The 15178-nt window shown below is 37.7% G+C and overlaps 1 protein-coding gene across 1 annotated transcript in view; it reads left to right on the top strand.

The window, feature by feature from the left end:
* Nucleotides 1-15178, top strand: part of ANOS1 (anosmin 1) — a 204824-nt gene that overhangs the window by 175443 nt on the left and 14203 nt on the right. The window contains exon 9 of the mRNA XM_003260996.2: nt 4216-4362. Coding sequence (XP_003261044.2) covers nt 4216-4362 — 147 coding nt within the window. The remainder of the gene's footprint in view (nt 1-4215; nt 4363-15178) is intronic.

The raw sequence follows: 15178 nt of genomic DNA, 5'->3' as shown, positions 1-15178 counted from the left end.
GTTTGTTAACATAGGTATACATGTGCCATGGTAGTTTGCTGCACCCACCAACTCGTCATCTACATTAGGTATTTCTCCTAACCCTATGCCTCCCCTTGCTCCCCACTCGCAACAGGCCCTGTGTTCCCCTCCCTGTGCTCATGTGTTCTCATTGTTCAACTCCCACTTATGAGTGAGAACATGCGGTGTTTAGTTTTCTGTTCCTGCGTTAGTTTGCTGAGACTTGTGGTTTCCAGCTTCATCCATGTCCCTGCAAAAGACATGAACTCATTCTTTTATATGGCTGCATAGTATTCCATGGTGTATATGCCACATTTTCTTTATCCAGTCTATCATCGGTGGGAATTTGGGTTGGCACCAAGTCTTTGCTATTGTGAATAGTGCTGCAATAAACATATGTGTGCATGTGTTTTATAGTAGAATGATTTAAAACCCTTTGGGTATACATCCAATAATGGGATTGCTGGGTCAAATGGTATTTCTAGTTCTAGATCCTTGAGGAATTGCCACACTGTCTTCCACAATGGTTGAACTAATTTACACTCCCACCAACAGTGCAAAAGCCTTCCTGTTTCTCCACATCCTCTCCAGCATCTGTTGTTTCCTGACTTTTGAATGATCACCATTCTAACTGGCATGAGATGGTATCTCATTGTGGTTTTGATTTGCATTTCTCTAATGACCAGTGATGGTGAGCTTTTTGGCATACGTTTGTTGGCCGCATAAATGTCTTCTTTTGAGAAGTGTCTGTTCATATCTTTTGCCCACTTTTTGATGGAGGTGTTTGTTTTTTTCTTGTAAATTTATTTGTTTCCTGTAGATTCTGGATATCATTAGCCCTTTGACAGATGGCTAGATTGCAAAAATTTTCTCCCATTCTGTAGTTGCCTATTCACTCTGATGCTAGTTTCTTTTGCTGTGCAGAAGCTGTTTTATTTAATTAGATCCCATTTGTCAATTTTGGCTTTTGTTGCAATCGCTTTTGGTGTTTTAGTCATGAAGTCTTTGCCCATGCCTATGTCCTGAATGGTATTGCCTAGGTTCTCTTCTAGGGTTTTTATGGTTTTAGGTCTAACATTTAAATCTTTAATCCATCTTGAGTTAATTTTTGTATAAGGTGAAAGAGAGGGATCCAGTTTCAGCTTTCTACATATGGCTAGTCAGTTTTCCCAGCACCATTTATTAAATAGGGAATCCTTTCCTTATTGCTTTTGTCAGGTTTGTCAAAGATCAGATGGTTGTAGATGTGTGGTGTTATTTCTGAGGTCTCTGTTCTGTTCCATTGGTCTATATATCTGTTTTGGTACCAGTACCATGCTGTGTTGGTTACTGTAGCCTTGTAGTGTAGTTTGAAATCAGGTAGCATGATGCCTCCAACTTTGTTCTTTTTGCTTAGGATCATCTTGGCTATATGGACTCTTTTGTGGTTCCATATAAAATTTGGTTCCATATAAAAATTTTGGTTCCATATAAAAAACCACTCTTTTGTGGTTCCATATAAAAATTAGTTTTTTCTAATTCTGTAAAGAAAGTCAATAGTAGCTTGATGGGAATAGCATTGAATCTATAAATTACTTTGGGCAGTATGCTCATTTTCACGATACTGATTCTTCCTATCCATGAGCATGGAATGTTTTTCCATTTGTTTGTGTCCTCTCTTATTTCCTTGAGCAGTGGTTTGTAGTTCTCCTTGAAGAGGTCGTTCACATCCCTTGTAAGTTGGATTCCTAGGTATTTTATTGTCTTCGTAGCAACTGTGAATGGGAGTTCACTCATGATTTGGCTCTCTGTCTGTTATTGGTGTATAGGAATGCTTGTGATTTTTGCACATTGATTTTGTATCCTGAGACTTTGCTGAATTTGCTTATCAGCTTAAGGAGATTTTGGGCTGAGACGATAGGGTTTTCTAAATATACAGCCATGTCATCTGCAAACAGAGACAATTTGACTTCCTCTCTTCCTATTTGAATACCTTTATTTCTTTCTCTTGCCTGATTGCCCTGGCCAGAATTTCCAATACTATGTTTAATAGGAGTGGTGAGAGAGGGCATCCTTGTCTTGTGCCAGTTTTCAAAGGGAATGCTTCTGGCTTTTGCCCATTCAGTATGATATTGTCTGTGGGTTTGTCATAAATAGCTCTTATTATTTTGAGATATGTTCCATCAATACCTAGTTTATTGAGAGTTTTTAGACATGAAGAGGTGCTGAATTTTATTGAAGGCCTTTTCTGCATCTATTGAGATAATCATGTGTTTTTTGTCATTGGTTCTGCTTATGTGATGGATTGTGTATGTTGAACCAGCCTTGCATCCCAGGGATGAAGCCAACTTGATCGTGATGGATAAACTTTCTGATGTGCTGCTAGATTCGGTTTGCCAGTATTTTATTGACGATTTTCACATCAATGTTCATCAGGGATATCGGCCTGAAATTTTCTTTTTTTGTTGTATCTCTGCCAGGTTTTGGTATCAGCATGATGCTGGCCTCATAAAATGAGTTAGGGAGGAGTCCCTCTTTTTCTATTGTTTGGAATAGTTTTAGAAGGAATGATACCAGCTCCTGTTTGTATCTCTGGTACAATTCGACTGTGAATCTGTCTGGTCCTGGGCTTTTTTTGGTTGGTAGGCAATTATTCAGAGATTCAGCTTCTTCCTGGTTTAGTCTTGGGAGGGTGTATGTGTCCAGGAATTTATCCATTTCTTCTAGATTTTCTAGTTTATTTGCACAGAGGTGTTTGTAGTATTCTCTGATGGTAGTTTGTACTTCTGTGGAATCAGTGGTGATATCCCCTTTATCATTTAATATTGTGTGTATTTGATTCTTCTCTCTTTTCTTCTTTATTAGTCTGGCTAGTAGTCTATCTATTTTGTTAATGTTTTCAAAAAACCAGCTTCTGGATTCATTGATTTTTTTGAAGGGTTTTTTATGTCTCTATCTCCTTCAGTTCTCCTCTGATCTTACTTATTTCTTGTCTTCTGCTGGCTTTTGAATTGGTTTGCTCTTGCTTCTCCAGTTCTTTTAATTGTGATGTTAGGGTGTCGATTTTAGATCTTCCCCGCTTTCTCCTGTGGGCATTTAGTGCTATAAATTTCCCTCTAAACACTGCTTTAGCTGTGTCCCAGAGATTCTGGTACATTGTGTCTTTGTTCTCATTGGTTTCAAAGAACTTATTTATTTCTGCCTGAATTTCATTATTTACCCAGTAGTCATTCAGGAGCATATTGTTCAGTTTCCATGTAGTTGTATGGTTTTGAGTGGCTTTCTTAATCCTGAGTTATAATTTGATTGCACTGTGGTCTGAGGGACTGTTTGCTATGATTTCCATTCTTTTGCATTTGCTGAGGAATATTTTACTTCCAATTATGTGGTCAATTTTAGAATAAGTGCTATATGGTGCTGAGAAGAATGTATATTCTGTTGATTTGTGGTGGAGAGTTCTGTAGATGTCTTTTAGGTGCACTTGGTCCAGAGCTGAGTTCAAGTCCTTAATGTTCTTGTTAATTTTCTGTCTCATTGATCTGTCTAATATTGACAATGGGGTGTTAAAACCTCCCACTATTATTGTGTGGGAGTCTAAGTGTCTTTGTAGGTCTCTAAGAACTTGCTTTATGAATCTGGGTGCTCCTGTATTGGTTGCATATATGTTTATTTTAGCTCTTCTTGTTGCATTGAACCCTTTACCATTATATATTCCCCTTCTTTGTCTCTTTTGATCTTTGTTGGGCGACAGAGCAAGACTCCATCTAAAACAACAACAACAACACCAACAAAAACTCCTGCAGCCAGTGCTGTGTCTGCCCAGATGGCCTCCCAGTTTTGCACTTGAAACTCAGGGCCCTGGTGGTGTAGGCATCCTAGGGAATCTCCTGGTCTGCAGGTTGCGAAGACAGTGGGAAAAGCATAGTGTCTGCCGGATAGCACTGTCCCTCACTCACGGCTTCCCTTGGCTAGGGGAGGGAGTTCTCCAACCACTTGTGCTTCCTGGGTGAGGCGACGCCCCACCCTGCTTCTGCTCACCCTCCATGGGCTACACCCATTGTCTAACCAGTCCTAATGAGATGAGCCAGGTACCTCAGTTGGAAATAGAGAAATCACCCGCCTTCTGTGTTGGTCTCGCTGGAAGCTGCATACTGGAGCTGTTCCTATTTGGCCATCTTGCCCAGGAATCTATAATTACTTTTAACAAATAACTTAGAATGTTGTACTTTGTTATAGAAGAACAGCTTGTGAAAACTAGAAAAGGTGGAATTCAAACACAACTCCCTTTTCAAAGACGACGACCCACTCGCCCGCTGGAAGTCGGAGCTCCCTTCTATCAGGATGGCCAACTGCAAGTTAAAGTCTACTGGAAGAAGACAGAAGGTATATAAACATTACTTACTTATTTCTTACCTGCTTTAAACAACACAGTAATATAGAGATAGTTTTGAAGAAGTAAATGTCAAGCCACAGTATTGATACTAAGGCAAACGGTTGTTGAACAAAACACTGAAATACTGTAAGTCTGAATGAGTTGACGGTTATCTCACATCTTGAAATCTACAACAGTCAATTGCTTAAATATTTTCATTTCAGGGATATTAGCTTGTCTTTATTTCTTTCCCAGAGGGCTGATTGGCTGATGTTATATCCAAAACACTCAAAATATTCATTATTTTGAGCTGTAATTTTTGTTATAAATTATTTATTATTATTTTTTAAAGATCCATAATACAAATAATTTAGAAAGTAGCGGGGGAAGTCACCTATTATCTCAATATCACTTCCTGAAACAGCACTTTGGTAGGTTTCCTTTCAGAAATTTTCTATGCATCTGTCTTTCACTCAGGGTGTGTGTGTGTGTGAGTGTGTTTATAAAACATACACACATATTTCTGTGTAACATTATTTGAGCTGCTATATTGTCATGCATTTTTCATAACATTCTATAAATGCTACTTTGTATGGGTATATCTTAATATCATAATACATGTCATTATTCCAGTACAATGAAACATTTCAGTTCCTTTAGAATTTCTATTTTCTAATTAAGGCTGCAATACATTTATCCTTAGGATAGATTCATTTCGTTTGTTTGAACATTTATCTTTAGCATAAATTCTTTTTGTTTATTTTTTTTAGTCTTAGAATATTTGTTTTTCTATTATCAAGGTAGTACTTTTAGAATTTATTCAACATACAGTCTTTTATCTTTATCACTTTTATGCCTCTTAAAAATATAAGCAGAATAGATTGTTTCAAGAGTTAGGTTTTTAAAATTCTCCTCATTCTTCTGAAATTCACTTTTACTCAAGGTATTGATGGGCCATGTGCCATAAGCGATATTGGTGTTGGAGTGGTTCCTATTCCAGGATTTTCTTTCAAGCTGCTGAAATCCATTCTGCAAGTAAAATAATATTATTATTAATATTCACATATTTTATTTCTATAATGTTAATTAAAATGAAAGTTTCTTTATTCAACATTTATTGTATTAAGATTATATTATATGTCTATATTACAATTAATAATTTTATAATAAATATTAAATAAGAAAAGTATTTGATCTATTATATTGATTAATTAAAATATCAACATATTCATATTTTAAAAAATAACATTTTATTAATATTAAAATTTTAAAAATAATGTAATAAAATGAAAATGTAAACATCTACTATTGAAAATGTAAGTATCTCAAGCATACAAGAGTAACCACCACCATCCTGACTTTTAAAACTCAATATTTGTTTTGCCTGTATTTGAAATTTATCAGAATGGAATCACTCGATTTCTATTTGTATTTGGCTTCTTGCCATGAGCATTTTATGAGAAACCAATGCATTCTGTTGCATGAAACAATTCATTCATTTATATTGCTGCCTGGATGTCCTTAGTATACGTCAATCTCTGTATCCTTTCAGCTGTGGATGGAGATTTACTTATTTAGATGTGGAGCTATTAAGAATAGTACCAGTGTGAATGCCCTATGAGCACATGTTGTTTGACGCATACTATTCCATAGAGGCGGGATTCTTAGGCCGTAGAGTATGTCAAGCTTTAGAAAACATTAATAGTTTTCCAAAATGGTTGTACCAGTTTACATTCTCACCAGTAGGGCATAATGATGGTTCCAGGTGCTCCACGTTCTCTCTGTCATGTGGTATTTTCCATCTTTGTAAGTTTACCCTTTCTGGTTTGTTCACAGTGATACCTCATTGTTATTTGAATTTGCATTTTTCTGATGTCCAAGAAGTTGAGCACCTTTTTGTAAGTTTACTGACAATTGGATTTCTCTTTTTTGAAGGACTTTTTCAACTCTTTAGCTACTCTGTCCTGCAAGAGTGCTTTTAATATAGTATATACAAGTCATTTGGTGTTTGTTAGTTTGTTGAGACACAGTCTTGCTATGTCACCCAGTCTGGGGTGCAGTGGCGCGATCTCAGCTCACTGCAACCTCCGCCTCCCAGGTTCAAGCGATTCTCCCGCCTCAGCCTCCTGAGTAGCTGGGATTATAGGCATGTGCCACCATGCCCAGCTAATTTTTGTATTTTTAGTAGAGACGGGGTTTCATCATGTTGGCCAGGCTGGTCACGAACTCCTAATCTCAAGTGATCTGCCCGCCTTGGCCTCCCAAAGTGCTAGGATTATAGGCATGAGCCACCGTGTCCAGCCATCATTTGTTTTCATGTAAGTATTTTCTTCCACTCTGATCCACTCTTGCATTTTTAACTTTCTTCTTAGTGGGTTTTTTTTTTTTTCTTTTGATGGAGTTTCACTCTTGTTGCCCAGGCTGGTCCACATCCTGGGTTCAAGCGATTCTCCTGTCTTAGCCTCCAGAGTAGCTGTGATTAAAGGTGGCTGCCACCATGCCCGGCTAATTTTTTGTATTTTCAGTAGAGACAGGGTTTCACCATGTTGACCAGGCTGGTCTTGAACTCCTGACCTCAGGTGATCTCCCTGCCTCAGCCTCCCAAAGTGCTGGGATTACAGGCGCACTGCTCCCAGCCCTTAGTGGTTCTTAATTTTAGAGATAAGCAGTTCATCATTTTGTTTCCTTTAGGTTTAGTATTCTCTATGTCCTGGTTAGGAAATCCTTTTTCATACAAAGGTCACAAAGATATTCTCCTTTCTTGTCTTCTTGTCCACTGTTTCACCTTTTGTATTAGTCCACTTTCATACTGCTATGAAGAAATACCTGAGACTGGGTAATTTATAAGGAAAAAGAGGTTTAATGGACACACAGTTCCACATGGCTGGGGAGACCTCACAATCATGGCGGAAGGTGAAGGAGGAGCAAAGGCATACCTTATGTGGCGGTAGGCAAAAGAGCATGTGCAGGAGAACTGCAGTTTATAAAACCATCAGATCTCATGAGACTTACTCACCGTCACGAGAACAACATGGGAAAACCTCGTCCCCATGATTCAGTTACCTCCCACCAGGTTCCTCCCATGACATTTGGGGATTATGGGAGCTACAATTCAAGATGAGATTTGGGTGGGGACACAGCCAAATCATATCACCTTTTATTCTTAAGCTCTTTTACCCAGAATTGATTTTTGTTGTAGAGGATCAGTGTTCTTTTTTTTTTTTATTCTGATCTCCTTCTCTGATACATCATGATATATTTTTTAAATGACTATTTTCCCCAAAGCTCTACAGTGCCTCATTTGCCCTAAATAATGCATATATGTGCAAGTTAATTTTTGGGCTTTCTATAGAGTCTTTGGCATATTTTTCCAATGTTGTGACAATACTTTACTGTCTTAACTACCATAGATTTATAAATATTTCTAATGATAATCCTCTAGTTTTTACTTCTTTATCAAATTGTCTCAACTATTCTTGGCCTTTTGCATTTTTATATACGTATTTGAATTAATTTTTCAATTTCCACAAAAACCTCCTGAGTTATTTATAGTGATTGAATTCATCCACATGTCAATGATTTTGAAGAATTCGCATCTTAAAAATACTGAGTCTTCCAATCTACAAACGTGGTATGTCACTGTATTCAGGTTTAAAATTTTTGTCTCAACAATGTTTTATAATATATTGGATAGAAAGTATGATACTTTTTAATAAGATTTTTCCAAGGTATTTGTGTTTATTTTTATCCTATTATAGATGGCATACTTTTTCCTCAATTTTACTTTCTGATTTTTGTTGTTGGTATATTACAATTATATTTTATATTCATATATTGACTGTGAATCCAGCAATATTGTTTTAGCACTTTGTTTATTATAACATTTTCTCTGATGATTTGTGTGCATTTTTTCTACAAAAACCATCATCTAGTTTGTTAATAATGAGAATTTTATATTTTCCTTTCCATATCTTTGACGTTTTAGTTTTCCCTTGCCTTAAAACTGGCTGAGAGTTTCAGTACAATGGTGACTAAAAGTGATGATATTAGGCATGATGGTTAAGTGTAAGGTTTTTGAAGACATCCCTGGTCAGATTAATACAATCCTCTACTCTTCCTACTTGCAAACTTTTTGTTGTTAATGGATACTGGTTTTTATCAAATATTCTTTCTTCATCTAGTGAAATGATCACACATTTTTCTTCTTCGTTCTATTAACATGATGAACTAGAGGAAACATTATAGATCACCTCCTAGGTCTGCTATGAGGAATAAATGAGATTACACATCCAGATTGGTTCGACCGGTGCCTGACACAAAGGAGACACCTTAGGTGTTTCAGTGTGAAGATTCTTACGGCACTGCTTATAGTGCAGAGAGAGGACAGGATGTCAGGACAGACATAAAGAGCCTCTGAGCCCAGCCTTTTAAGGTTTGGTGTTGCTTTAGGACTGACTCTCAATGTTTTCTCCTTTGTGAACAACAAAGAGCAGTGCTTTAAGACATGATTTAATTGTCCAATTTGCAATACAAGTGCTACAAAACTTAAGCATCTTATTAAATTTGGCAGAAGAAAAGAGATTCACCTTCACTACACTGTATCAGCAAGCAGTAATATGACCAGTATTCCCATACAATAGTGATTTCAGTGCATGACAAATAGGAAACATGGGTGTTGGCATAGATACGTACACATATACACACATATACGCATATATACACACGCATTACATTGAATAACTCGAAGTTAGAAATAAATGTGAAGAATATCAGTGGTTTTCTCAAATACTGAAATCTTTAAAGAAACCATAAGCAGAGAATTGTGTCAATATTTATTAATCAATATTAGAATCCATAGTATTATCCAATTTATGATGCATGAAATTGTGGACTTGATGATAAAGAGACAAGATCCAAAGGCAAGGAGTGACCTTAATTTGGGTTCCAAAAGTGATGCTGACTTGATTGATGTTTACTGACTTGGACCCTGGGCCACAAAGGAGAAGCTGGGAGTGATGAGCTCCTGTGACGGGGGTAAACTAGCCCCTATTTGTCAGTAATGACTTGTTTCCTGAATGGAAATGCCTCGCAGTCAGTGTTCAAACTGTTTTCTTCATACCCATTTCCAGCCTTTGAGCTCCATTAACCTCCAGGAATGCTACCTACTGCAGACCAACATTAAGCCATCATCTAATAAGTACATATCCATGCTGGCCAGAGAACACTCTTTGTGGCTGGCCAAAACCTTGATTCCAAAGATATAACTGATGTCAAATATATTTCTAAAAGAGAATGTTCTGTGCAGTGGCCTTCAACAGTTGACACTGTAGCCTCCAGTCAAAACTATTGTGGTTACAGTGTTACTGCTTACTCAAGAGACAGAGATTCATTCTACATCTTTAGTGACATGTCAGGATTTATTCTGTGGATTTTTTTGTAGACCATGCATCTGCTCCTTGACGTTTCAACTCATGCCCTCTCTACGTATTCACGCTAAAACTTTCTTTGAAGTGACAGGAAGTTCTTGAAAACACTTGGTACGGATTCCCTTCAAAAGAATGGCAAAAATATGGAATTTGGCATTTTGCTTTTACCTTGTTTAGGAAGATCCTCTCAAGAGTTTGGATTCTAAAAAGAACATTGTGTAAAAATATCTAGACAGAATACTTATGACTCTACTGAGTACACTAAGCCCTTTACCAAAATAATAGGGTGTAAAAACAAACAGAGCTTAATTTTCCTACACAAATCTTGTGTCTGACAGCTGGTGGCAGAATCTTTTCATTTTCAATTAAAGTGACAAAGGAAATATAGAAAAAAAAGAAAGGGAAGAAAGGTCTGGTTGTTCTTTTAAGTTAATCCTTTAGATATATAGTAAACATTGCAAACAGTAATAAGAGTCTTTAGATGAGTATTTTAATACATCCAAAAATGATATGTTCAACTTTCATTTGAAAATGTGAAGTTTTAAAACTTTGAATTGGCCACGCACGGTGGCTCACGCCTGTAATCCCAGCACTTTGGGAGGCCGAGGCGGGCAGATCATGAGGTTAGGAGTTCGAGACCAGTCTGGCCAATATGGTGAAACCCCGTCTCTACTAAAAATACAAAAATTAGCCGGCCATGGTGATGCGCGCCTGTAGTCCCAGCTACTTGGGAGGCTGAGGCAGGAGAATCGTTTGAACCCGGGAGACGGAGGTTGCAGTGAGCCGAAACCGCGCCACTGACTCCAGCCTGGGTGACAGAGTGAGACTCCGTCAAAAAAAAAAAAAAAAAAAAAAAAAAAAAAAAAGACCACCTTTGAATTAACTTAGATATCAATGAATGCATTTCCGTTCACTTTTTGTCTTCTTTTGCAAATGGACACGAATTACCGACTTTATGCCAGGCTGTGTGCCACGTGATGGGAATACAATAATGGATAAGAGAGATTTCCTACCTTTAAGGAACCTGCAGTTCTGAGGCTTAGGCAGTTAGGCAGTTGCCACATAATAAGACATTATTCTTCATAGCAGTCTGGATAAACAGCTGAAGTAGTTGAGAGCAGAGAGATTTTGATGTTGTGTGCAGAGGAATTTTCACAGAGGAGGTAAAGTTTAAGGTACATTTTAAAGGCTGGATTACTTTTTTTGGCCAGGGAAGATGAACACTTCTGGCCCAGGAAATGAAGAGGTGCAGCTGGGAGAAAGATCAGGAATGTCAAGTATTGGTGAGGTTGAGGAAGTGACTGTGTGAGGCTGGAGAGACAGATCAATGTCGAGTGATGGAGAAGCTTATATGTTATGCCAGGAAGCTTGGATTTTGTTCTACATGGAGGAGAGGGATGTGAAGTAGCAGGGGAAGTTCTGAGCAGGACTTGGAGATGTTAGCAAAAGCAAGTGTGCAAGGAATATGGACTGGAAAAGTTCAGAGCGAGCATGTCGGTTAATTTCAGTAGCCAAGACAAGAAATAATCAGATCATGAATTAAAGACAGCAGTAGGAAGAAGAAGGTTGCTGAGTTATGGAAGAGTATTACACAAGTGACCACATAATTTATCGTCTGAACTGGGATTTATTTGAGAATAAAAGGTGGCATTTGTAAACATTATTCCCCACCAACAGACATAGACTGTAACTCTCCCAGGAAAGCCAGGATGTATGGCCACTTGGATATTAAGACCTGGCTGAGGAGAAAAAGAGAAATGAATCTAAATGGAGGGTTTACCTTCTAGCTTGAATGACTAACAGTACTTCGACTAACAAAGATTGTGAGCAGCAGAATTATGATATGTTTCCTGGGATATGTCTCCATGATATGGAGAATTTGGTTTTGGTGTGTCGAATTTGAGATAACTGCATGATTGCCAGAAAATGTCGTAGGCAGTCAGAAATACATACTTGTAGCTCAGGAGGTAGCTCTGTGATAGTATTGTGGGTTTGACTGGAGCTATGGTCAATCCACTGACTATACTGTCAGGGGATCTGCAAATGTTAGTTGATTTCCATTGGATCACACACCCACTTACTATTAGGAGCTGAGAACAGCTCATGCTCTAATTAGAGTTTCGTATTTTTCCAAAAAGTCCTTTTTCTTAAATTTTATCTATTCCCACTTCCCTTGTTATTTTAAATCTGAAAGCCAAATGAACATATAAATTGTAGCAGAGCTCATGATGTTGAACACATGATAGAAGGGAGTGGTAGAAAGCTTTGGGAAGTCCAAAGAATAATGAAGAGGAAAGTATGTGTTTCAAACTTATTCCACATTTTTCCTCCTTACAGAAATCTTTTATGTACTCACCACATGATCTACAGAATCCCAAACCAAAGTTTCCCCAGACATTCATAAAATATGTTCTTATTCATAATTATCACACATGTAGGAAAGGAGGCCTTTGAAATGGACTCAGTATTACTAGCATAGGAGCCCTGTACGGAATGTGAATATCAGCACAGTTTCTGTCATGGGAAAGGACACTTTGGCTGGATTTTCTGGATTTTTTTGACTTTGTAAAATGAGAAATTATCTCCTCTGTATGAAACTCACTAGACCCATCTAAAGTGGTTTCAAACTCCTTGACAAGTAGCTGAATATTTTTGAATCATAATTTATTTCCAATTGTGGACACACTGAGTTGAAAACCTAAAAAGACTTAATGCTTTTGGCAAATAAGGGAAGAAAAGAATCTTGTTCATTAATCAAAACTCAATCATAAACAGAAATGGGTTCTTATGTCACATTTCCTAAAAGTGATGGTGGGCAAAATATTGCTTTTGGACTTGGAGTTAGGGACCTAAAAGCCCAAATCTATTCATTTCACTCAAAATTTTTCAGAGACAGTTTCAGTTATTAGGATGTAGCATGTAGTTTCATAGATAAATGAATTAAACGTCAAATATTAGCTTTCTTTACTTAATACACATAGTAGTTGGGTTATAATAGTGAATGCTCTGGGAGAAAATAAATATTTTCAACATTGCATTTGTAGAACAAACATTATTTTAAAACAATTTCACTTAGCTAATTTTGTTAGTAATTTTATTATTCCGTTGATACTAGTTCATTTTTACTGTGTAATAATAGAATAAACAATTGTTTTAAGCTTTCTGCCTTTCCTTTCCTTTCCTTTCTCTCTCTCTCTCTCTTTCTTTCTTTCTTTCCTTTCTTTTTTTTTTTTTTTGTCATAGAGACAGGGTCTTGCTCTGTCACCCAGGCTGGAGCGCAGTGGCATGATCATGGCTCACTGCATCCTGAAACTCCTGGCCTCAAGCAATCCTCCTGCCTCAGCCTCACGAGAAGCTGGAACTACAGACACGCACCACCATGCCCAGCTAATTTTCTTTTCTTTTCTTTTTCTTTCTTTTTTTTTTTTTTGGAGTTTCTCTCTTGTTGCCCAGGCTGGAGTGCAATGTCGCAATCTTGGCTCACCGCAACCTCTGCCTTCTGGGTTCAAGTGATTCTCCTGTCTCAGCCTCCCAAGTAGCTGGGATTACAGGCATGCGCCACCACGCTCAGCTAATTTTGTATTTTTAGTAGAGACGGGGTTTCTCCATGTTGGTCAGGCTGGTCTCGAACTCCCAACCTCAGGAGATCCACCCACCTCGGCCTCCCAAAGTGCTGAGATTACAGGTGTGACCCACAGTGCCTGGCTGCCCAGCTAATTTTTTTTTACGTGTATTTTTTGTAGAGATGCGGTCTTGCTGTGTTGCCCAGGATGGTCTCAAACTCCTGGCCTCAGGTGATCCTTCAGCCTCAGCCTCCCAAAACGCTGGGGTTGAAGGCATGAGCCACTGCATCTTGATGGTTTTCTGGCTCTAAACTTTGTGTTTTTACAACATGAATGTGAAAAGTTAGCTCAGACATAGAGGAAACCTTCATGCTTCTATTTTAAGTAGAAATGCCTATGTGATACTCAAAAATTCTTATTTTAGTTGTACAACATCAGAAAGTTCTGTTTCACCAAATCATTTTTACCAATAGAGTATGAGGCATTGATCCATGAGAGGACTTCATTCAACTAACCTTTATTGAGCACTTACTCTATGCAATGCACCATTTCCGACGCTAAAACACTGCAAAGAGGCAGACAGAAATCCCTACCCTGATGGAAATGGCATTCTGTGACACCTCTCTAAGTGTGTGCCCCCTTCCCTAGTGCTGTGACTTACAATTCTTTTTACAGCAATATTATTCTGGAGAACCCAAGGATTGCCTCTTTCTCAGAGCTCTAATGTCAATAACCCTATCATTCTTGGTCATTAGACTTTTGCAAACTGAGGAATTCACATTTAATGAAAAATTTTAGAGCCCTTTATTTATGCCAGACACTGTGAGTTACATCTATTTGAAAAGAAAATTAGACCCATCTAATTTTTGATCCATAGTTGAAGCATATTACAAGTAAATTTTTTATCACTTAAAAATACTTTTCAAGTACTTTATTTGTAATGTCATTTATTTGTGGAAGGAATTAAGCTAAGGAACCAGATTAATCGGGTATTTGGCACAGAATTTTCACATGCAGCCCTTCAGGAAGTGTTTGGCTATTTATTTTATTTTATTATTATTTTTTTAAGACAGAGTTTTACTCTTGTTGCCCAGGCTGGAGTGCAGTGGCACGATCTCAGCTCACTGCAACATCCACTTCCCGGGTTCAAGTGATTCTCCTGCCTCAGCCTCCCGAGTAGCTGGGATTACAAGCATGTGCCACCATACCTGGCTAATTTTTGTATTTTTAGTAGAGACAGGGTTTCACCATGCTGGCCAGGCTGCCCTTGAGCTCCTGACCTCAGACAATCCACCCACCTAAGCCTCCCAAAGTGCTGGGATTACAGGCATGAGCCACCACGCCCAGCCTGAACTATGCTATTTTTAATATTCTAGTTACAGATTGAGACCTGCAGTCATAACCTAAAATACAAGCTCTTAGGATTTTAGTAATTGGCAAGATAAAGCTAAGGACATGATGTTTGTATAAATGACTTCCATCAAAGCAAATGTCTATGAATTGATCTGTTAAAATTGAGCTCAAGTCACATAAATGAGTGTGGGCATTGTTAGGGCTTGCTTTTAAAAAATAAATGTCCCCATACTGGTCATTTGGGGGTGCCATTTACAATACTTTCAGGGCATTTTTAATCTAAATTTAATTTATATTTTACTTTCTCAGATTGCTTTTAATTACCTTATGTAATATCATGTCTTTTCACACTTTCTTCCATATCTTAGATTATAAGGAATTATTTTCACTGTTGCCAGAATGAGTAGAGAAATAAAAGTGAATTTGAACTGGTATACCTTTGTTCACTTATTTATTCATTAAATGTTTACTGTCTGTTTATCACC

The sequence above is a fragment of the Nomascus leucogenys genome, chromosome X (assembly GCF_006542625.1).
Source record: "Nomascus leucogenys isolate Asia chromosome X, Asia_NLE_v1, whole genome shotgun sequence".
NCBI classification, from domain to species: domain Eukaryota; kingdom Metazoa; phylum Chordata; class Mammalia; order Primates; family Hylobatidae; genus Nomascus; species Nomascus leucogenys.
This window is presented reverse-complemented; position numbering and strand designations above follow the sequence as displayed.